Here is a 22,945-nt window from a genome sequence, read left to right on the forward strand (position 1 = left end):
ACAACAAGTTTGGATGATTTGGTTTGATTTTGAGTTTGTTTTAATGTTTAAATGTAATGTACTATTGCGATGAATTTGGTTTTTCATATTTTGTACTTGGTTTCTTGGTTGGTTGCTTTTATAACAATATTAGACTACTACTAAATTCTACATGGTTAAATGATGTTATGAACGTATTTGATGTTGTAAGCCTATGTAAATTTTAATTTTTCACTGTTCCATTGTAGGTTTTTCCAAACAATTTTAACTTTTTTTGGCATAGATTTCAGGTTTTGGGTTTAGGGTCAAGTTCGGGGAAATTTTCAGCCCCGATAAGAAACCCGCGGATATCGGGTCGGGGAAGGGAACAAGTTTTGATATCAGGTTTGGGGATGGGATACCCTGCCCCGCCCCATTGTCATTCCAAATCAGTCATGAATCAAACAGTAAAAGTAAAAGTACAAGTGATCTGATATGGTCAAAGCTTTAGTACTTTATTGATTAGAGTGAAAATACAAGATATAGATTTGAAGTTTATAGGAAGCTTAGGCTTAATCACACTAACTAAGCACTATACATAGTGGTAATTACATCACAAAAACATAAACAATATCAAACCACTATACATAAAAATATCACATCATCAGTTCCGAGATTTGCAACTCAACAACGCCTATAAAGTAAAGAAATTACGAAAAGTTCCAAAACTCTTAAAAAAACTAAAAAATTGCCAAAAAACCTCCTTCACAGAAAGAGAAGTGTGGGCGGGGTATTTCTTCAAGATATCTGCCCATGTGGCACGGCCCTCAGAGACCTCCTTAACAACAGCCGCCACCTCATCGATGCTGACACGGATTTGATCCTTGCTGTCCCTTTCACGGATTGTGACTGATGACGTGGAATCCACAGTCACAGCGAATGGCACACCCAGCTCATCTGTTCTTGCATATCGTTTTCCTATTGACGTACCTATACAATATAAACACATGTTAAGTTAAAATTCTTATGAGAAGTAATCAAACAAGACAATGGCAAACCTGTAATATCTTTCTTGTTTGAAATCCCGGCTGCAGTCAAAGATCTGGAGATGTTTTTAGCAACTTGTTCGTATTGAGCGTTCTGAACCAAAGGGAAAACAGTGCATTTGATGGGGGCCACAAGAGGGGGGAAACGGAAGACATTCAACTGTTCATCTCCGGCTTTGCTTGGTCTCATGTAGAAAGAATGTTCATAGAGACAGTAGATGATTCAACCAATGCCAAAAGAAGGTTCGATAACAGAAGGTGTAAAAACTCTCTGGTGTTCTTTCTTTTTTTCTTTTGATATTGTCACCATTTTTTTGGTTATTGTAACAGTTTTCCCAAGAGTGCAGACTTCAAACTCCACCTCCCCTTTTGTTTCCAAAACAGATTTCATATCCATCGCCTCTTTTTCACTCATCGTCTACGTAAAACAGGAAATCAAGAATTGGTGTATAGGGAGGGGCTGTTTGATAGTTAAGAGAAGAATTTGTTTATACCTCCAATGCTTCAACTACCATCTTTTGATTACCCTTGAATGCAAGCCCAAGCTCCTTTTTAATGGGAGTAATAATCACTTTCTGAAAAAAAAAATACACCAAATTTTCGCAATTTCCTCCATTAAAAATATAAAACCATCAACTACACAACTAGAATAATTACCTCAACTTCTTTAGGTTGTGCAAATTTCTCTTGAGCTACAAGAGCAACACCACTTTTGTCCTATAAAAATCAAGACTCAAGAATATCATTAGAAACATTGCAATTATCATCTAGCTGCATTGTAAGTTTTTAAAACTATTTTTTAAATTATTGAACAAATGTTGCAAAGCATTTTCATTCAAAAATCAATGTAGGCAATGCCATTACATGTCAAGAAGACATCAATACAATAATCAACCCAAAGAACATCAGTATCAAACTATCAAAGCCAACATCGCCAAACAAAATTTCACAACAATGGAACATTTGTGAAACTTGAATACTGATTGATGACATTTTCCCTTCAATGTTTCAACATTGCAACAAAACTAAAAATTGGTTACTATGTAAGAGCATATGGTATGGGCAACTTGAAGTGGTATTATAACAAGAAGCAACAAGATGAGGGGGTGGTGTTCATCGTGTTATAACACCATGTTAAGAGGAGAGAAATAGAGAGAGATAATTTGGCAGCCAATAGGTGATCACGTTTCTTCTTGTCATGGAGACAACAAGAAGCACCACAACAAGATGCAATAAGAAGGGGGGGGGGGGGGGGTGTTTTTGATGTTATAACGGCGTTATGGGCTGCCAACTCAGCCACAACAAAAAACAACACGATCCACACCGTATGCTCTAATGAAATTGTTCAAAAGTAAATTACAATTTTGTTAGTAAAGTTGATTTTTTTCAATTTTGTTCCCAAAAAATTTTCATTTGCAATTTTGGTCCTTATTTGAGGTTTTACGTAACGTTTTCTGTTCCAAGCAAAATAACTATACTTTTAGGTAGACCTGACAATCCGTGTCAGTGTGGCGTGTATACGTATCAAACACGAACGACACATAATTAATGTCTGATACGTGACACCAATAGACAAGTTTTTAATTCGTGTCTCTACATGTTTATACGTGTCGCGTGTCAACAAAATTTAATTCATGTTTGACACGTGTAAGACACGAAACACGAATTTCTAAAACCTATACATGAAAAACTCATGTCGTGTATCAAATTGCCAGATCTATTTTTAGGACCAAAATTTCAAAAATCAACAATACTTGGGGACCAAAATCAATCATTTTACTTGGAACTGGATAATAAATCGTTACAAATAAAAACCAAAAAGCAAGAAAACATTTTAGGACAAAACTTACAAAATCAGCTATACTCGTGGGACCAAAAATGTTATTTACTATTGTTTCAATAGACCTGCCACGTCATATGTCCACATGATGACATGAAAATCAATCAACAAAGAAAATCAAAATTCAAAAGGGTACCGTGTGTGCACGTAGGTCATAAGCAGATCTATCAGCAATCCCAACGCATTCGATCCAACCATAAGAGGATTCGATTTCAGCATCCCAACAATCTGCAGCATAGTGGGCCATCTCATTTGGAAGATGCTGCCTGAAACGCAAACGTTCTTCATCGATCCCCAAACGTGTCAAAAATAGATATACTCTTCCGATGAAGTATGCAAGTGTTTGATTGTTCACAATCCCCTGTGAAGAAAATCATGTTTAATTGCTGTTTCCTATACTTTGCTTTAAAATACCGAATAACAACTAACCTTAGAAACGGCTTCACCAAGACAAAGTCTTTTTGCAGATTGGCCTGACATTTGTAAATCCCTTGGGAACATGAGAAACTCAAGCTTTTCAACTTCAGAATATTTTGGGTGTGATTTATCATCAGGATCCACAAAGTGTTCGATCTCTGCAAGTGTGAATTCACGGACTCTTAGAAGACCTTGCCTAGGAGATATCTGAAGAAAGATGACAACAAAATGTCACTTATTCGACTCCAAATTTTATTGCTTCAAAGACTAAAAACCGAAAAACAGGGGCCCAAAAAGAAAATCCAATCCGAGTAGACCTTAACAAAATAAAAATAACAAGATTGGTATTTGGGGCTTAAAAGCAAATGACCTCATTTCTGAAAGCTTGACCAATTTGAGCAGCAGCAAAAGGTAGCTTGTTACCATTGTAATAATACAAGTCTTTGAAGTTAACAAATATGCCTTGTGCTGTTTCAGGTCGCATATACCTGAATCATATCAAATGAAACGAGTAAAATATGGAAGAATGTAAAACCATGATTGTTATAAGATATAATACTGACCCAGGGCTTACGCCAGAAGGACCAATTGAGGTCTGAAACATGAGATTGAAAGGGTAAGGATCCGAAAGAGGATTCTTAGTGTCAGGTGCAACAATGCCATATTCCTTGATCTTTGCACCAAGTTCCTCAGCTGAAAGATCATCAAGAACAGCAAGAATGTGTTTGAATTCAGCAGCCTTGTCAGCACTCATAGCCAGATCTTTTTCAAGCTTATCTTTACAATGATCTTTAAGAAGGTGATCAGCTCTGTAACATGTTCCAGTCTTTTCATCTTTAACCATAAGATCAGTAAATTTATCAACATGACCAGATGCTTTCAAGACAACTTCAGGGGTGACACAAGGACAATCAACTTCTAGCATGTCCTCCTCTAGAACAAAATGCTGAGAAAGTTTAAGCAGAAATATTATCTACTAATCCTGTTAACATAAAATGCTTGTTGGTAAACTTAAACAAACGACAAATGATTTGGAGAGAAAAAAAAAACAAAAAGCAATCATGTTCAGATTGAATCTGCCCAATTGTGAAATGAAGCGGGTTAAGTTCAAAACCCTATCGGCTTCTTCACCCAAATTGCTACACTTTGACTCTTTAGTGTGAAAACTAGAAAATCCTACATCCAAAATTGATATGAATGGTGTTGCAAACCTCATATCTAGTGAATTATCTAAATAAGTTTTATAACTCGAATCGATTTTGATCTTAAAAGGCCAACCGGTTCGTAATCAGCGGCAAAACTTATTCCGAAATGAATGGAGTATATATTTCACAGATTGCACTCTTAAAGTCGAATGCATTTTAGAGCAGAAGAGCAAAGTATGAACATATAGCGGAATAACTTCACTCATGAAGATTGATAAAACTCTACATACCTGACGCCAGAAAGCAAGAACGTTAGATTTAACGGCGCAACCAGGAGGACCATAATCATATAAACCAGCAACACCTCTGTAAATTTTAAACGAGGGAATGTAAAACAGACGTCGTTCGAGCGTATTAACGACGGCCTGACGGAACGCATCCCTGCTCATAACAGAGCCGTTAGCATCACCAGAAACGGAAGCTTTCAGTTGAGTCTCGATCGATGTTTTCTCGAGTTTCAAAGCATTGAGTGCTTTAACGGCGTCGTCTATCTCCGAATTTGATGCGCCGGAAGACTTCAATTGACGTATCGAGTTGCCGGTCGCATCGATCGTGGATTGTTTCTCAGCAAGAGCTCGTCGGAGTGAGTCCTCGGAGGTGGCCATTGGTGCTATGTCGTCGGCTGGTCGTCGTAGAAAAAATATAGGCGTGATAAACATATGTATAAGATTTTTCAACACTTTTGAATTAGTCCATAACTTTAGCTGATTAGGTGAAGTACACCCAATTTTTTTAATTTTTAATTTATAAAACCAACAATATGTAGTATTTATGTTTACTATTTGGATACAAAATAGAACGGTCTCAATCTATATTATCTAAAATCGTCCTTAATAGAAGTTTTTTTTTTAATTATTATTATTAGAGAAAATTACAAATTTAGCCAAATACATTAATTATTTTGTGGAGAATAGTAAAAAAAAAAACTAAAATTGCATTTTTAGCCACTAAAATCGCAAATGAGTATAATCCATATGTGATTTCGCCATTCATCTGCGAACGTACAAGTGGCTAAAGTACAAACGTGCTTTAGCCATTTGTATGTTCGCAGGTAGTTTTTTTCGTTGTATATATAACCCCTTTCCAGCCTAAAATCACAGATAGACTATGTCCATCTGCGATTTCCTCTCTATTCACCTACGATTTTGTGTGTGTGCATGTGTTTTTTTTAATATTTTTTTTTTGTTTTGACTACGAAATTGATAGGGTTTAACTATGAAACAATCTTATTATATATAATTTTTTTCAAAAAATTATCACTTTTGTTGTTTTTTCTTTGTAAAATTTGTTTAAAACCTCTCTAAAAAAATGAAAGAATATTTGGTTTGCGTTGTAACTAACGGGAGGTGGAAAGAGAGAGTTTCTCTAAAAAATATAGTGAAAAATGAAGAAAAAAAACCTTTTATACAAAATAGCTACGAAATCACAGATGGAATGTACAAAATCACAGATGGACTGTTCCATATGCGAACATACAAGTGTCTAACGCACAGATGTGCTTTAGGCACTTGTACGTTCGCAGATGGAAATGCGAAATCACAAATGGACTCAATCTATTTGCGATTTTAAGGGCTCATTTTGTAATTTGAGTTTTTTTTTTTTTTTTTTTTTTTGCTATTTTTCACAAAGTAATTAATGTATTTGGTTAAATTTGCAATTTTCTCTATATTAAGGTATTAAGGGATGTTATTTATATATAAAAAAAAAATACTTTTTTGTTATGCATAACATTTTATGCTTTGTAAAGTTGTACAATACAATACTCTAAAACACAAATTATTATGTATGGAGAATTTTTTTTTTTATATATGAATCAGCTGCCATGTATGAATAGCAACATGTATATATCATTTTTATTATATATTAACCCTAAAATATAGTTAAGGTTGTGAGCTTTACCTTACAAAAAGAATCGGTTAAAATGGATAAGAAATAAGAAAGTTATAAGGGTTTGAATTTGTCTAATTTATTAAAAAAACTAAGACAAAACTTCAAAAATGGTCCCTGTGGTTTTCGAAAATATCAAGTTTAGTCCCTAAGTTCAAAAAACCTCACAGATGGTCCCTGTGGTTTCAAAACTTTTAACAAATGGTCATTTTTGCTAACACCGTTAACATTTAACCGTTAAGTGAAGGGCATTTCAGTCATTTTACCACCACAGGGACCATTTATGAAGTTCGCCTTAATTTTTTTTTAAAAAAAAAAGAAAAAAAATTATTTAATATTAAAGGGCCCCACCTCTCTCTCTCTCTCTCTCTCTCTCTCTCTCTCTCTCGTAAGATCAAAAAACCCACCTACCCTATCATCTTCTTCCCATTCTTCACCTGCAACTGATGTAGGTATGGCCGGCTTAGCGAAAAACTGCAAGGGTTTGAAGAAATTCTCTTGTGGATCTTGCATGTTCGGTGCTAAAGGCATAAACGCCCTCCTCGATGGCTGTTCTTATCTCGAGGAGCTGTCTATTAAACGACTAGGTTATAACCCGTGGACACCACGGGATGGAAATTTAAAAATAATTAAATTAAATTATAATTATAAGTTAATTATTGAACAACGTTTTGTCTGTAATTTGATAGTGATATAATGATTGGTTGAAATTATGAAATGAGAATGATTTAAATATGAAATCAGTAATATGTATTTATAGATATGTTATCAAGTTATCATTTTGTATCATGCAATATGAATTTAAATAAAACATTAACATAAGTTGATAGGAATAATAAATTTGTTAAATTTTTTTATAAATTTCTAAAAACTTCTTTATACACGACATTGGATGTTTTATTTGATAGTCTACCATGGTTATCTAAAATTAACAATTTTAATCCCTCTCTACTTTGAACTCTAGATAAAGCAACATACAATTGGCCATGTGTAAAAACAGGATCTTTGAGAAACAATCCAACCTTCGATAAAGACTGTCCTTGGCTCTTGTTAATTGTCATTGCAAAACATACAACCAATGGAAATTGTCTTCTTTGGAATTTGAACGGGATCTTGTTTTCAGTAGGAGTTAAAGACATTCTTGGAATGAAAGTCCGGTTTCCAATATTACTTCCAGATATGATAACCGCCTCGATAACTCGTTTACCCAAAGATATGATATGTAGTCTAGTGCCATTGCATAAGCCATTTTTCTGATCAATGTTTCTCAATAACATAACTGGAACACCGACTTTTAAAATTAGATTATGATTTGGCATACCTGAGATTTTAAGACCATTTAAAACATCAGGTGAGTATAAATTTGCATCAAACTGATCATGGACAAACTCAGATTGGCAGAGGCTATCTGAACTCAAATATTCTTTTTGCTCTCCTGGAATCAATTTTAGCAACCGATCATTTATTTCTTGGACAACTTCATTCTTGGGAGCAAGTATTGCTCTTTCTTGAAAATAACCCGCAATGTTGAAGTTTTCAAGAATGGAAGGATATACAAAATTGATTAATGAACCAATAGGATCACATGGATCATTAATGAGAATATCTTCTGGAATATCAACAATTGCTTCACCATCATTCGGACCACCAAGATTACCTTCTCCTATGTCCAAAATCCAGTTTGAAAAACTCTTTATTCGATGATGAACATCAGATGAATCGCTTCCAACAGTTAACCTCATGTTTTTTGTTAATTTATGGACTTTGCATTATTGCCATAAATACGAAGAACTTAAAGAAGCGTTAACAATGTTTTGTCTACTGCCACCCGGAACAACAGGTAGAATTTGTCTGAAATCACCTCCAAAAACAACCACTTTCCCTCCGAATGGAATATTTGAGTTTGTAGGATCGACAAATCTTAATATATCCTTTAAAGTTCGATCTAAAGCTTCGAATGCATGCTTGTGTACCATGGGTGCTTCATCCCAAATGATCAATGAGGCTTTTCTTACTAAACTCGCAAGATCACTCTTTGGATTTATTCTACAATACGAATCCTCGGTAAGATTTATGGGAATAATAAACCGAGAGTGTGCTGTCCTGCCTCCAGTTAATAATAATGAAGCAATCCCACTTGAAGCAACATTTAAAACAATCTCTCCTTTGGATCTAATTGCTGCAGAAATTGTCTTCCATAGAAATGTCTTACCCGTTCCACCATAACCATAAATAAAGAATACACATCCCTTATTATTTTTAACCTTAGCCATTATATCAAGAAAAATGTTGCGTTGCTCATCGGTTAATGAATCAAAGAGGCGATCAAACTCATTCTTCAAATTTGGTATGTCATAATCTAGCTCCTCGGCTATCAGACGATTGTTTGAAGATGAAACCAAATCAACATCTGGGTAAGGCATCCTTCTATAGTTCTTGAGACTGGAATTGTTTCGGAGTAAAATTTGTTCTATCTCAAACAAAGTCAAGTTTTTAATTTGATCTTCGTTTAGTGATAAACCTGTACGAACAATACTATATTAGTAACAACAAATTAAAAAACAGATTAACTGGGACGTAAAATGTAATTTAGTGCATATTGGAAATTTATATGATATAATTTTATTAATAATTTAATAAACATATAATACCTGGAGACTTTAATCTCTTTTGTTGAGTATAAAGAATTCCATCTGACAGGTATTCCCATGTGTTTTCCCACACAATCTCTGGTTTACACAAACTGCTCGACAATAACATCGTAGCAAATAAGAAACGTAGATAAAAACCAGATCCAGAAACACTTGCTTCCTTAATTGCTTCGATGTATTCTTTGTCATCATCCAGAAGGCCCAGATTATAGCATGCATCTTTAAAAGAAGAACATATTTCACCATTGACTGTGCGAATTTCTTCGAAGGATTTTGGACCTTTCACTTTATTTAAAAGAATTCTTAAAAAATATGCTTCACCAAGCTTAGGTGAAACGGAGTGAATTCTACCAATAGAATGTCCAACTTTCCTTGGCTGCCAACTTAGAAGTTTAGGTTTCCAAACAAACTTGGTAGGAAATTCAACATATGTAAGCTTTCGTGCTTCTTTATTGATCTCATTACACTTCATCCAAGATATGAACATTGAAGAAGCAACTGAAGGTCGGTCAAGAACATCTTCAATATCATCGTCTGCCTCATATACAACTTGTTGTTGACCAGGCAAATGAAAAGGTAGTCTAATCATAGCAGGATACCTATAATGAACATCATATTTAAAAATCCGCCACGATGCTTCACATGCAGATATATATCTACAATCATAGTATTCTTTGATTTCATCCACTGCATCGTTCTTATCAGAATCATTATTGTTGTGCACCATAGCAAAAGTTGCTCTATCAGGACCCTTGTTTATATATTTAAATAAATATTTTATAGATGATCCTTGATTGCACCATTCAACATTGATGTGTGCCTGGTATCTTTTTAACAAATATTTGTTGTATGGAACAACATTTCTGTTATCTAACCGAACACCAGATTTTTCAACAAAATTTCCATCATTTCTTCTTCTATATAAGGGAAAACCATCTGGATCAACTGAAGTATGATTACAGAATTGCTTTGGAAAGTTTTTAGAACACTTTCTGTCTACCATGCATGGACAATTGAAATTTTCAGCTCCACATGGACCGTGAATCATGAACTCTTTGACAAGTGAATACAATTCCCGATCTTCATCAATATCTGGAATCTCAGCAGAAATAATTAGATCTATATATTAAACTATCGGAAGCTTGTAGTCAGAATGCATAAACAGACATATATGACTATGAGGTAGACCTCTTTTTTGAAATTCAATTGTGTAAACCACTGCATGTAAAAATATACAAATAGGATAAAAGTTAGCAACTAAAGAATGTGTGTGTGTGTGTGTGTATATATATATATATATATATATATATATATATATATATATATATATATATATATATATATATATATATATATATAATTTTAAATACCTGCTTGAACCATGCCAAAATTTTCATTTTCCCTTAAATCTTTAATAAATGCATCCAACTTAATCTTAAATAACCTACATAATATATCCGGTCTATCCTCTGGATGAAGTGGAGTGTCGTTAAGAAACCTTTGAACTTCTGGCCATTTTGGATTACACGTAAAGGTTATGAAAAAATCTGGATATCCAAACCATTTACATAACGACATGGCATCCAAATAGTTTTGCATCATATAACGTGCACCACCTGTAAATGAAGAAGGTAAGATCACACGTTGCCCAACATTTGAAATATCTGTACTCCCAGATGCTTGGTGATTACGCAGATTGTCATACGACTCACATCTAAGAATTTTTTGTTGCTTACGTATAAAATATAATCGCTCACTTTCAATCATGGTATAACTATCAACCAAAAATTGTTGGAACAACCTTTTAGCATTAAGAATTAGTGAGAAGGATTGATCTCTATCTTGAATTCTGTAAGCAAAAAATTCTCTCATTGTACATGTCGGGCGCTTGCTGTTACTTGAAGATGTTACACCTCTATGAAGGATGTCAACTCTATAACCATCATCGCCATATGGAAATAGTAATGGATACTGAAGAGCAAGGTAAGAAGGATGTAATTCACTGATACGCTTTAGTAATCCTGATGAAGTTTCAACAATGATGTCTCTTTTTTCAATTGAATCACAAATGTCACCAACAATTAAAGCGGCTATCTCAGAAGAAGTTGGTAAGTTATATGTCCTTCCATCTTGTTCTCTTTTTCCAATTAATCTTAACTTTAAATTAGCACCAGGATTTTCATGAAGATTATCTCTTACCATCCTATAAGACTTGACCAACGCATTGTTTGAATCTAACATAACTTTCAAAAATTCTATAATCTGGAGATCATATGATCTTGAAGTTGATGATGAAGCGCGTGTTGTTCCACTGAAAATATTATGTAAATTATTTATTGTTAGTAAATAATCAAAAATGAATTTAAATGGTTTACTAAAGTTAATTGTAAAAATATACCCAATACTTGTCGATCTATTTGAAATTTCGTTATCCGTATCATATATGTATAACTGACAGAATTTTGGTGTGCATCCACTTGAAGGCAGAAGACTTCCCATACTATGATAATTTTGACCGCTAATTCTAAATATGTATGGTGCGTTGCCGGTGTTGATAGTTGAATCAACTTTGCCTCCCATGGATGTAAATGAAAACATTGAATTGTAACGTCGAATGTTCTTCATAAAGTGCTTGCTTTTAGAATCTACTGAATGGTAAAGATTTTTGTAAGACGACGGTGCTTCTTTTAAGGGTGGTAGTTCAACTTTGCCGTAACCACAACATAACGAATAAGATGTATTCCCTTTTTTTGCCTCTAACTGATTCATCTGTCCATAGTTTTGCATGACAAATCTGACATACAACAATCTGGTCTCCATGATCCAAGTAATCTGTTGAATATCATATATAAATAAAAAAAATGATGAATATAATTAAAAATAAAAAAATGAAAGTATTAATTTTTCTATAATTATGATCACCTTTTGAAGTACCACGAAAAACATCTTCAATAATATGTTCATCATTAATTTCTTCATCTAATGTCAAGTCAATCATAGGTATAGGAGATATATGTGTAGTCTTCCTTTTTAATTGATGTTTTCCTCTTGGTAACTTGATTGATGAAGATTTTTGAATTATGGTTGAATGACCGGTGGATGTCATGCCAAGACCAAACACTGAATTATCATTGTTAATAGATAGCGGTGTTTGAATGTTGTTATTACAAATATAATTTCCTGGGAACATAAAAATACAAATTAGAATGTTAGGATTTGTTATAGACTACACAAATGTGAAACATATATTTAAGAATTTGTCTATATACAAATGCATACCATTTGAAATGTTAGATAGAGGATTTCTAACATTTATATTTGTAGCAGGAGAATGAATAGTTGTATGTTCATATACAAACGATTTGACTGGATTTATATTTTCCTTATCTGATCTACCGTTTCTGTAGTTATCTACAGAGAGTAAATGATGACGACGATTGTAGACATCTGTTATGTAATGAAAAAAATAGTTAGTAAGAAAAACAATAATAATAATTATTATAGAATAGAATAATTTTAATAATATATGAATTTGAAATAAATTATATAGCTAAAAAACAATTATAAAACAAACTAATAATAATATCGTTTTTTGACATGTAAGAAACATGTGTAATAGATGATTTTTGATGCGTAGAAGTGTTGGAATTTTTTTTGGATTTTTTATTATCCAAATACAACTTTCTAATTTTTCTCCTCTCTTTAGCATTTGTAGAATCTGTAGTGTTAATTGAACCTGTAAAATAATAGTATAAAATTTAACGACATTATTTATATAAAGTTAAATATATTAAGTTTTATAAAACTTTATATATATTAAACATAATTATGAACAACATAATCAAAATAAATAAATAAAACATATTACATATGTAAAAAAGGTAAGAAAATTACCGTATTGGCTAAAATGAATACCATGTGCAATAGGTATAGGTTGAGAAGATTCTGCAGTATAGATTTTCTTGGATTTTTTATTATCCAAGTATAACTTTCGTTTTTTTCTTCTTTCTCTAGCGTATATGGCGTCCATGGTCTTGTTTGATAAAAATGAAAAATAATAAAGTAAAACGCATACGAACGGTATAGACGTAATACACTTTCCCAATATATCATTGCATTACACATGCGAATAACCCTAAGACGCTCTCATTTTTCTGGCACAACACACAAACTCTGTTTGTTCTCTATTTTTCAATCTGATTTCAAGGTCGTCTACATCGATTGAAGATCATAAACCAATAATTCAAGTTATTGTATTTGAAACAAATTAGATTGAAGAAGTATTGTTTCCGGCGACTGAAAATCAGGTAGAAAATTCAGAAATTGGATCCGTTAATAGAAATACGAAGGTAAGATTCAACACATGAATGTATATATTGTTCGTATTTCTTAATTTTTGTAACAAAAGATACATGTTTCGGAAGAATAACTAACCTGTTGAAGATTGATGAACAAATTCTTTGAAATTGAATTAGGGCAAAATACGTTCTTAAAATGAAATGAATAGTCTCTGTATTTGAAATGATCAGCTAATTTGTAAGGTTTGAGAAAATATAGTTATTCAATTTTTGAATTCAAAAATGCTATAAATTAGGAGACGAATCTTCATCGTATATATTCAATATAAAATAGGTGTTTTGTTAATTATTTACTTTTCCTGATATGGTATGAGAAACAATCGCTAAGTTTGTGGAAATGATCTTAAATTCTATAACCCACAAAGTAATTTTATTTTATATATTTGAAATTCGAATAGTTATTTTTATTTATTTATTATTTTATTTATTTGATGTTTCAGGGAAAAAGCAACATAGAAGAAATGATGTTCATAAAATTTTGTCTGGGAATGGAATTGTCAATTTTGTTGTTTGATTTTGTTGTATTCCATTCGACATTGCTGATATAATTCAAAAGAATTCGTCCATTGTTTGAAGAAACTTCTATGTAGTTCAACACTTAACCATAGCAAGTAAGTTTTTAATAGCTTGCATTTCTTTTCACATTCCTTCAATCTGTTGAGATGAAGTAACATTTTATTCATAGTATAAAAATATAATTTGATTAATCTGTCAATTTCAAGGGATATCTATTAGGATGTTGTTGTGCTAAGTGTAAACATGGAAGTTCAATATCCATTTTAGATAGATTTCTTTCAGTTTAAGCCTTATTATACCGGGTATTTATAATTTTACAAAATGATGTTTTATTTATAATTATGAATATGAATGTTTGTGTTCCGAATAGTACAAAGTATTGGGTCTGCATAATATGAAAATACTTGTTCAGAAAACAATTGCAGATTTTCAAATTGAATTACATTTTCTTTCAGCCAATGGTCTTGGAAACAGTTGTATGAAGCATGGATCTTTTGCGTAGAACAGTGAAGTAACAATTGCAGATTGTCAGATTGAATTACATTTTCTTAGACTTTCATGTTTTATGAATTTTTCCAGTCCCAAGGTCGTATGAAAGGAATTCATTTCCATATTTTCTTTTTGTTTTTTGTTAAAAGATGAAAACACCCTCAGCAAAGATAAATATTTAGTTATTTTTCTGTTTTTATACATTCATATTTGTTGGAACTTGATATTCATTTCATACTTTGTTTGGTTGTCAATTGGACAGATTTGTTTCATAGTCCTCTCCATTGGATTTGCTCGAGCTTCCTTTACAAGTTTATAGAACAAAGACAATGGGTTGGGGTTTGCAAAAGCTTCAGATTTTGTAAACAATTTAGACCTTAAGATAGCTAAATTTATGAGAACCAAGATAACATAGATAAAAAAAAAAAGCAAATCCTGGTTCGGATATTGAAGAAGTCGGGCATACTTCTGAAGGGAGGTCTTTATTAGGTACAAATACAATTCATCTCCATGAGAGTTGCTGTATGCTTTGATAAAAATAAAAGTTTTTTAAAGTTTTTTAAAATGATTTTTGGTGTACATACAGGATGGGCTTGGTGATACCATTAGGGTTTCACTTACAGAACAGCAGATGAAGAAATAGATCTATGTAGAAAATTGGCAATTGTTGGTATGACAGCATCCCAAAATCGTCAAGGAGTGGTATGTTTTTTATTTGCATAATCTTGTACATAATAAAATACATATATTTTTCTATTTCGAAGTGTTATAACAAATTTTATATTTTTGCTAAAACATTGATAATAATGATAAACAGTCTTATAAATATAAATTAAATAACAAAATAATTTCTAAATAATAAATTCATATTCATAAAATATTATGAATGTATGATAAACATACCATTAAAAAAAATAATATCCAAACAAATATTTGAAACTTCAAAACCACAATGTCCAAGTACGGAATGAAAAATAAAATGCATAATCATTGTTTAAAAATCAAAATCCACTACCTTACGAAATTCATCTTAAATCCAACTCAGCCACTTTTTTCCAACTTTACCTTCACAACCTGGTTAATGCGTCATTCTGGTGAAATTTTTGGAGTTTTTGAAGATGATGAGTTTTCATTCAACTCCAAATCAAATACTTTTTCCAAATTTCTCTTCAAAACTTTTGGTGTATTCAAATTCTTCATGGGACTTGTTGCTGAATTTTTATCAACAGTGGAAGGTGTTATGTTGTCATCTGTCCCAGAAATTGCATCCTAAAAATAATAACAGTTGTACTTAATAAATTTATAAAGTCAACTAATATTTATAAAATAATTCAATGCAAGTATATTGTGTATATAACCTTCAAACTCCTAGTATCTTGTGATTCAAAATCTGCTTCAGCAACATCAAATGACTGTGAATTGCCAACCTGAATAATTAATAATTAAAAATATTAATAATAAAAAATATGAATAGCAAATCAGCATATTAAATAAAACTGTAAACATTTATACCGTTAACCCTAGTATTTAGTAAATACAATAGAGTTTTTGTATACACAAAGATACAAAAAAGATCATAATAATAATAATAATAATAATAATTTATAATTACCTGTGAAACGGTCAACTTATTTTCCAGTTCTTCAATCAACTTTTCATCATCACTCACTCTACATATACTATATTGGTTGTTCTTTTTTGAGACGTTGAAGTTTTTGATTGATATTTTAAACGCCAATTTCAACCCTTTCAGTGCATTTATCTCTCCAGGATAGAAAGCAGTACTAAAACCAAGCTACAATAAAAAAAAAAGTAAAAAAAAAAAGATTGGTTAAAATAAATTCATTAAGTGTAAGTATTAATTAATTATAATTAAGGTGTACCACCTTTAATGTTTTTTTAAACAGATCCTTGGCTGATTTCTTCAAAAGATATTTTCCATCCCTTTCAAACATGGTTAAGGTAAGTGTACCGGTATTGTCTTGGACACGTATCGGAATCATAAATCTAAAAAATATGAAAATACAAAATAATTTTTATATATATGAAATATAATGTAAGTTATACTGATTAATTAGGAAATTAATAACCTCGGAATAACTGAAGTTTCAGTTTTTGTGCAGTCGTTATTATGACATTCATAACCATGAGTTAATTCATCAACATTAGGTTGATCGTCTGCACCAGGAGGCTTAAATGCTTTGTAGTTGCAATTTGTACATGCCAAGTAATGCCATGGTTCATTTTGTAAAATTCCCTTGATAGTGCCCACGATAATAAATGTATTTTTCTGTTCATTAAATTTATTTTGGTAATCCAATATATATATATATAAAAAAGTAGGTTTATATTCATTATTGATTATAAAATATATAAAAACCACACCTCCACGGGTTCAGAAACATCAGCAATTGTCTTCAACTGGAAATTAACCATGAAATCATCATGTTCAGAAACTTTATTAGACTTCAAAAGTGTGAATGTATTTGTAGATGAATCAGGGCTATCATCTCCATCCAAACTGTTTGTTAAAAAAAATAACTAATGTTACTGACATAAAACTTAATTGTTGAAATAAAAATGAAATAACATAAATTAAATAATATTAGTCACATAAAAGAAAAATGTAGAAATTAGAATGAATTAACATAAATAAATAACATAAATTACCTTTTCTTAAACGCATTGATTTCATCAATGTCTGTGTTAATGAACAGCTTTGATACGGAAAAGTAGGTGTTAACTGTTGGACGATCTATAAAAAAGATTTCATTAAGTGTTATTTTAATGTGTAAAAAATAATATTTAATAACAAAATCATACAATATACCTCTCCAAATACTAAGTTTTTCAAATTGAAGGATAACAATCATACGAAGATTGTGTGGATTGTTATGAAGAAAGTCTTGCAGTTTGTAAGCAAAATCACCCCACAAATTGACATTGAGTTGCAAACCATTGCGAAATAAAAGTTTTAAATTAGATGAAATGATAATTATATAATGTAAATATCCAAAAAAAAATATATTAAAACAACAAACTTTGCATCTTGGATTTGGATGTTTTTTCATATCTTCATTGTCTCGCCCCATCTCACCAATTGCAACGACTAATCCAATAACATCTATGAACAAAAAATAAGATTAATTAAATATTGTTATGAATTTAAAAATATGATATTTAATTCAAAAAATAAAATTTACCATAATTAATTAATTAATTAATATATAATAAAATGAAACTAACCGATAGCCATGTTTTGAGGATGGGCCAATGAGATAACAGACTGATAATCAACAAACTCAAAACCAAATGTAGGTCTAGAAAAATCATGAGACTCCATAACAACAGTGTTATGGAGAAAAGTAAGTTTATGATCTTGCCGAGTCAAAGTAAAACCATTCATCCTTTGAGATGCAAAGCTTGGACATTTTATGTAAAATGCCAAGCCATCTTTTAGAATGTTTTTGAATCGATAGATGTTTTTTCTTAATACATTTGCTTGAATCTTGGTACCCTAAAAGAAGAATAATATATAAAATAATAAATAAATAATATTAAATTTTGCATCTTTAATGAATATATAGTGTTAAGTTGTAATATACCTGTTCATCTATTAAGATTAATTCAATGCTGAAAAGTTCGTCCTTGTTATAGAATGAAAAGAGGTTCCATAGGTTTATCACTCTTACTTTGATAGTCGAATCATCTTTAAGTACATCCAAATCTGAAATCAAAGTAACATCTGGTTGTGCCATCAATCTGCAAAGAAAAATCAAAAAAATAAAGGTTTAACTACTAAAAAGCAATGTAAAATAAGTTTAACTATTTATCAAATAACAACCAACCACATAACATCATGTAAAATGAATAATAATCAAAATGCAATAACAAATGTAATTAAAAAAAAATAAATATATAGATCAAGTAAAAATAGAATCTGTTGAAAATACTTGTTCAGAAAAGAATTGCAGAGTTTCAGACTGAATTACATTTTCTTTCAGCCAATGGTCTTGAAAACTGTTGTATGAAACATTGATATTTTGCGTAGAAGAATCCTGTAACAATAGTTGGGTGCATTTCATTTAATTTTTTTTGAGTTTATGAAAAAATAATTATAACATGATTTTGTAAATTCATTTACAGGGATAAGATTGCTATGTGCAGTGAGAATAAGTATGAATTTCTAAACAGTTAAAGATGCACAATAAATGCAATTGTGTTCCTCATAGCAAGATCTTTTTCATTAAATTAAAGAGGTTACATTCTATCTTTCAATTTTTCAGTTTTGGTATACATATATAATAGTAATAGTTAGATTTTGGAAGAATATAGCAAGAATAGAGCTTTAATCAAGAATAATAGATTTAAAACATATAAAGTCGAAAATGATAACTTATATTGGAAGTATCGTTAAAAAAAACAAAGAAATGATTTACAGTCTCAACACAAACACAGAAAAAAAAGAACAAAGAATGATTGAAATAACAGAAAATGATGTAGAGTTTAATGTTTAAAGAAAAAAATAACCTTCTGATTTTATTGGAAAAGAATGTATCACTAACCTTCTGTAAATCAGAAGAGCAGAGCATATAAGAAACTCAAAGTCGAGAGAAAAGCAGTAGAGGATTATTTGCAATTCGATGGTTTCATATAAATACGCATAGATAATTCAGGAACAATAAATTTATTAATTGCAGAAAAGTATTTTTTTTAGCAGATTTGATTCCTGATTTTTATGGATATGATTAGTGGGGTAATCGATTTAAATTTGGAAATCAGAATAAAAAAAACGAATTTGTAGTTTACATTGTAGAAGTCAATGATTTAGTTTAATTTTTTTCCTGATTGATAGGAGATGATATGCTAAGATTGACCATAAATATAGGAATGATATCAGTGTATATTTGAATTTTGCAGGTATTTCAAATTGTGTGAGCTAATTTATAGGAGGTGATGTATTCCGCTATGTGGTGCAAAGAATGGGCGGGAAAATGATGAATAAAAATTCCCTGGCAATGACACGTGTAAACTTGGAGGTGCAAAATAAGGACATGTGGCATGCAAAGTACTCTTTTATTAAGAATAGATTAAGAGGCATCAACGACGGAGGAGCAGCAGAGCCGATTGGGCCAGGGGCGGCGGCTTCCTCGCTCAAAAGTATATGTCTTAAGGAGCTATACAACGGCCATTTCTTCGGACCTTTAATTAGCGGTGCAAAAAAACTGAAGACGTTGAAATTGCTCCGATGCTTAGGCGATTGGGATAGGTTATTAGAGACGATAGCGACTGCAGATAGTTGTTTGATTGAAGTTCATCTGGAGAGACTACAGGTGACCGATGTTGGGCTTTCATCCCTCTCTAATTGCTCCAAATTGGAAATTCTACACATCGTCAAGACACCAGAATGCACAAATACTAGGGTTGTCGCCATTGCTGAGCACTGTAAGTACTTAAGAAAGCTTCACATCGATGGATGGAGAACAAACAGGATAGGAAACGAGGGTTTGACAGCGATTGCTAAACACAGTGCAAACCTTCAAGAACTTGTTCTAATTGGGGTCAACCCTAACTCAGCAAGCCTAGAAGCAATCGCTACAAACTGTCAAAAGCTAGAAAGATTAGCTCTATGTGGAAGCGAAACAATAGCTGATGGGGAGATTTCAGGCATAGCATCAAAATGTGTTGCTTTGAAGAAGCTCTATATAAAAGGGTGTCCAGTATCAGATGAAGGAATCGAAGCTTTTGCTTGGGGTTGTCCTAATTTGGTGAAGATCAAGGTAAAGAAGTGCAAGAATGTGACTAGTGAAGTTGGAGATTGGCTACGAGCTAGAAGAGGATCATTGGTGGTGAATTTGGATGTGTGTGAAGTTGAAACTGAAGCTGTAGATGCAATGTTTACGAGAGAGAGAGAGAGAGAGAGAGAGAGAGAGAGAGAGAGAGAGAGGTGGGGCCCTTTAATATTAAATAAATTTTTTTCTTTTTTTTTAAAAAAAAAAATTAAGGCAAACTTCATAAATGGTCCCTGTGGTGGTAAAATGACTGAAATGCCCTTCACTTAACGGTTAAATGTTAACGCTGTTAGCGAAAAGGACCATTTGTTAAAAGTTTTGAAACCACAGGGACCATCTGTGAGGTTTTTTGAACTTAGGGACTAAACTTGATATTTTCGAAAACCACAGGGACCATTTTTGAAGTTTTGTCAAAAACCAATTATAAATTATTAGGGAATAATGGAGGACTGGAGGTTGTTGTGACCAAATTATAAATTGAAATGTATGATTAATTTATTGAAGAAAGAAACAATGGACCTAACCTAAAGGATATATTATGTCAAAAAAGAAGAGGATGAAGGACTATAATTGTAAATATAGTTTAAATGAACTGTAATTAAATATGATTAGAGTGTGATATGACAAGGGATTTTTTTAAACTGTAGATTTTTTTTTTCTTTTCCAGAAACCCTTAAATGAATTGTAATTGTTTCAACATCGAAACTAATAGTCAGCAAATGTTAGCAGGCTCTTATTTGATGCATCTCACGATGTGTTTGTTTGTTGAAAGAGTTATGTGTTCCATTGAAACTATCACATGTCCACACCTAGCGAACAATCTTATTTTCTAGATGGTCATTTTCGTTCCACTTTATCTTTCCACTTCTGGTAAGAAACAGAGGGATATAAATACGACAGACTATATATATTCATGCTTTAAATTAAGTAGATGAATTCAAGTCTAAGATTCAATGCTTTTATGCTTAGGATTTAAACGACTTTTCTTATTTATTTGAAATTATTGTTGGTGATTTTAGTGCCACCATGTCATTTTAAGTAACATGTGAGCTAAGATGCTTCATGATTTGTACTCTAATACATGTACGGGTTTGTGCGGAGTGCACGCATGTATAAAATCGAGTCAGAAGCCGGTTCGACGACTAGTCGGGGGTCCGGGGGCAGCGCCCCCGGGTCCGGGGTTTCCAAAGGGGCAGCGCCCCTAGCGGGGTCCAAGGGGCAAAGCCCCTGGCTGGGGTCCCGCTGTGGGAACATAATGGAAAACTCAATTTCTTGAGGGTGATTATGGTAAAACTAACGAAACTAGTTAGTTTTTGGTAACCCTAATCCGGATTAATATTACTTGCTTCCAAAGCAACTAACGACGGCCCAACCCTAATGAAACCCTAATCGTATTTAATATATAAAGAACTCTTCCTTTCCAGAAGGGGTTACGTTCTTTTTAGCTCTCGTTTTTCATCACACATTCACAGAACCCTTTAGCATAATAGCTTACGTTTTCTATGCCTAGAAACGTAAGTGCCCGCTTGGATTATCCTAGGTTGAATTTCTTGTAACCCAGACATAGGGTAGAAATATCAGTTCGAAAAGTGATATCACGAATTCACGATCCAAGCTGGTATCCAGATCTCCACCGCAAACCTTAATATTCCCGACAATTATTTGATGAATTTAAGAGTTTCATTAGAATCCTAAAATTTTATAATTAATTGCATGTTAAAAAGAAGTTAATATGCATGAATTATATTTATTAAACATGATATAAGTTTAAATAAACAATCTTAATAAAATTTTGAGTATATTACTTTTATTAAACATGAATACTAAACGTTTGGAAATAGGGTGTACATAACATAACATAATTATTCAAATTCATACAGGCCGATCCAATTACGAATAGACCGATTGGACTGGTTATCTAATTACAATTGGATTTGATCGGTTTCGAGATTTTAGAATCTAATTGGATTGAATTGGTTATTGGATTACCCTGAATATCCAATGGATAACTGAATTAATGCTCATCTAATTGGATATATAGCACTAGTCCAATTAATATTAGAGAAATTTACAAATATATCTGTATCTATTAATGATTTTTCATGTTTGGACCTTGGTCATTGAAGTGATTTGAACTATTGTTTGTTAGTCTTATTTAGCTTAATTGTGTGCGATTTTTGTTATAATTATCATAATTATATTTGGTTGTTATTGGATAGAAAATAGATTAGAATTGGTTGGATTATAGATAACCAATCACATGTATCCTAGATAACCAATCAAATGTCTCCAATGGATAAGACCAATCTAATCTGATATCCAATTGGATTGATTCAGTTCGGTTTTATATTACGGATTAGATTGGATCATTTGACAAAATTAAACATCTAGTGGATAATTTGAGTTGATCGGTTCCATAAAAAATCATTGGATTTGAACCGATGAGCACTCTTATGTGGAAATATGATATAGAATGTTACTTTGGAACTTATGAAGATTATTAACTAAGGAAAGTTAGTATTATGTTTAAATACATCAAAATAATCAAAATATAAGATAAAGAATTCTAAGTGCTAGTTAGAAGTATAATTGTTTTTGCGAAAACATTATTATTTGTTGAACTAATGTAATTTAATAATTTATTAGGGTTGAAGGATGGGACAAAATCAAAGGCAATAACAGAAGTTAATCAACCTAGCTTCTTGGGGTGAGCACATATGGATTTTTCATATGAGATACATGGCATAATAATAATTTTGATTGAAAGAACTCTTTGAAAAAAGTTC

At 32.0% G+C, this 22,945-nt stretch overlaps 2 protein-coding genes and 2 pseudogenes across 2 annotated transcripts; 1 reads left to right on the forward strand and 3 right to left on the reverse strand.

Moving 5' to 3' along the window:
* Positions 1-454: 454 nt before the first annotated feature.
* LOC111879201 (glycine--tRNA ligase, mitochondrial 1-like) lies at positions 455-5,121 on the reverse strand (annotated as a pseudogene).
* Positions 5,122-7,207: 2,086 nt separating this feature from the next.
* LOC111879207 (uncharacterized) lies at positions 7,208-13,034 on the reverse strand (annotated as a pseudogene).
* A 2,419-nt stretch (positions 13,035-15,453) lies between these two features.
* Positions 15,454-18,959, reverse strand: LOC111879208 (uncharacterized). Its single transcript, XM_052766650.1, has 11 exons — positions 18,898-18,959; positions 17,973-18,129; positions 17,614-17,884; positions 17,198-17,491; positions 17,038-17,122; positions 16,753-16,888; positions 16,458-16,657; positions 16,251-16,374; positions 15,980-16,162; positions 15,726-15,794; positions 15,454-15,636 (listed from the first exon to the last, which is right to left on the reverse strand). Exons 1-11 carry the CDS (start codon positions 18,957-18,959, stop codon positions 15,454-15,456), a joined length of 1,764 nt encoding a protein of 587 aa, XP_052622610.1.
* A 390-nt stretch (positions 18,960-19,349) lies between these two features.
* On the forward strand, positions 19,350-20,836 carry LOC111879209 (F-box protein SKIP2-like). Its single transcript, XM_023875682.2, has 2 exons — positions 19,350-20,263; positions 20,827-20,836. Exons 1-2 carry the CDS (start codon positions 19,350-19,352, stop codon positions 20,834-20,836), a joined length of 924 nt encoding a protein of 307 aa, XP_023731450.2.
* The last annotated feature ends 2,109 nt before the right edge of the window (positions 20,837-22,945 follow it).

The sequence above is a fragment of the Lactuca sativa genome, chromosome 8 (genome assembly GCF_002870075.4).
Source record: "Lactuca sativa cultivar Salinas chromosome 8, Lsat_Salinas_v11, whole genome shotgun sequence".
Lineage (NCBI taxonomy): Eukaryota > Viridiplantae > Streptophyta > Magnoliopsida > Asterales > Asteraceae > Lactuca > Lactuca sativa.

Coding starts and splice junctions, on each gene's coding strand:
- LOC111879209 (XM_023875682.2), top strand. CDS start 19,350: ATGGGCGGGAAAATGATGAATAAAAATTCCCTGGCAATGACACGTGTA.
- LOC111879208 (XM_052766650.1), bottom strand. CDS start 18,959: ATGCTCTGCTCTTCTGATTTACAGAAGGTTAGTGATACATTCTTTTCC. Junction 16,889..17,037: donor ATCAATGCGTTTAAGAAAAG/GTAATTTATGTT, acceptor TTTAACAAACAG/TTTGGATGGAGATGATAGCC. Junction 15,637..15,725: donor AAGATACTAGGAGTTTGAAG/GTTATATACACA, acceptor TATTATTTTTAG/GATGCAATTTCTGGGACAGA.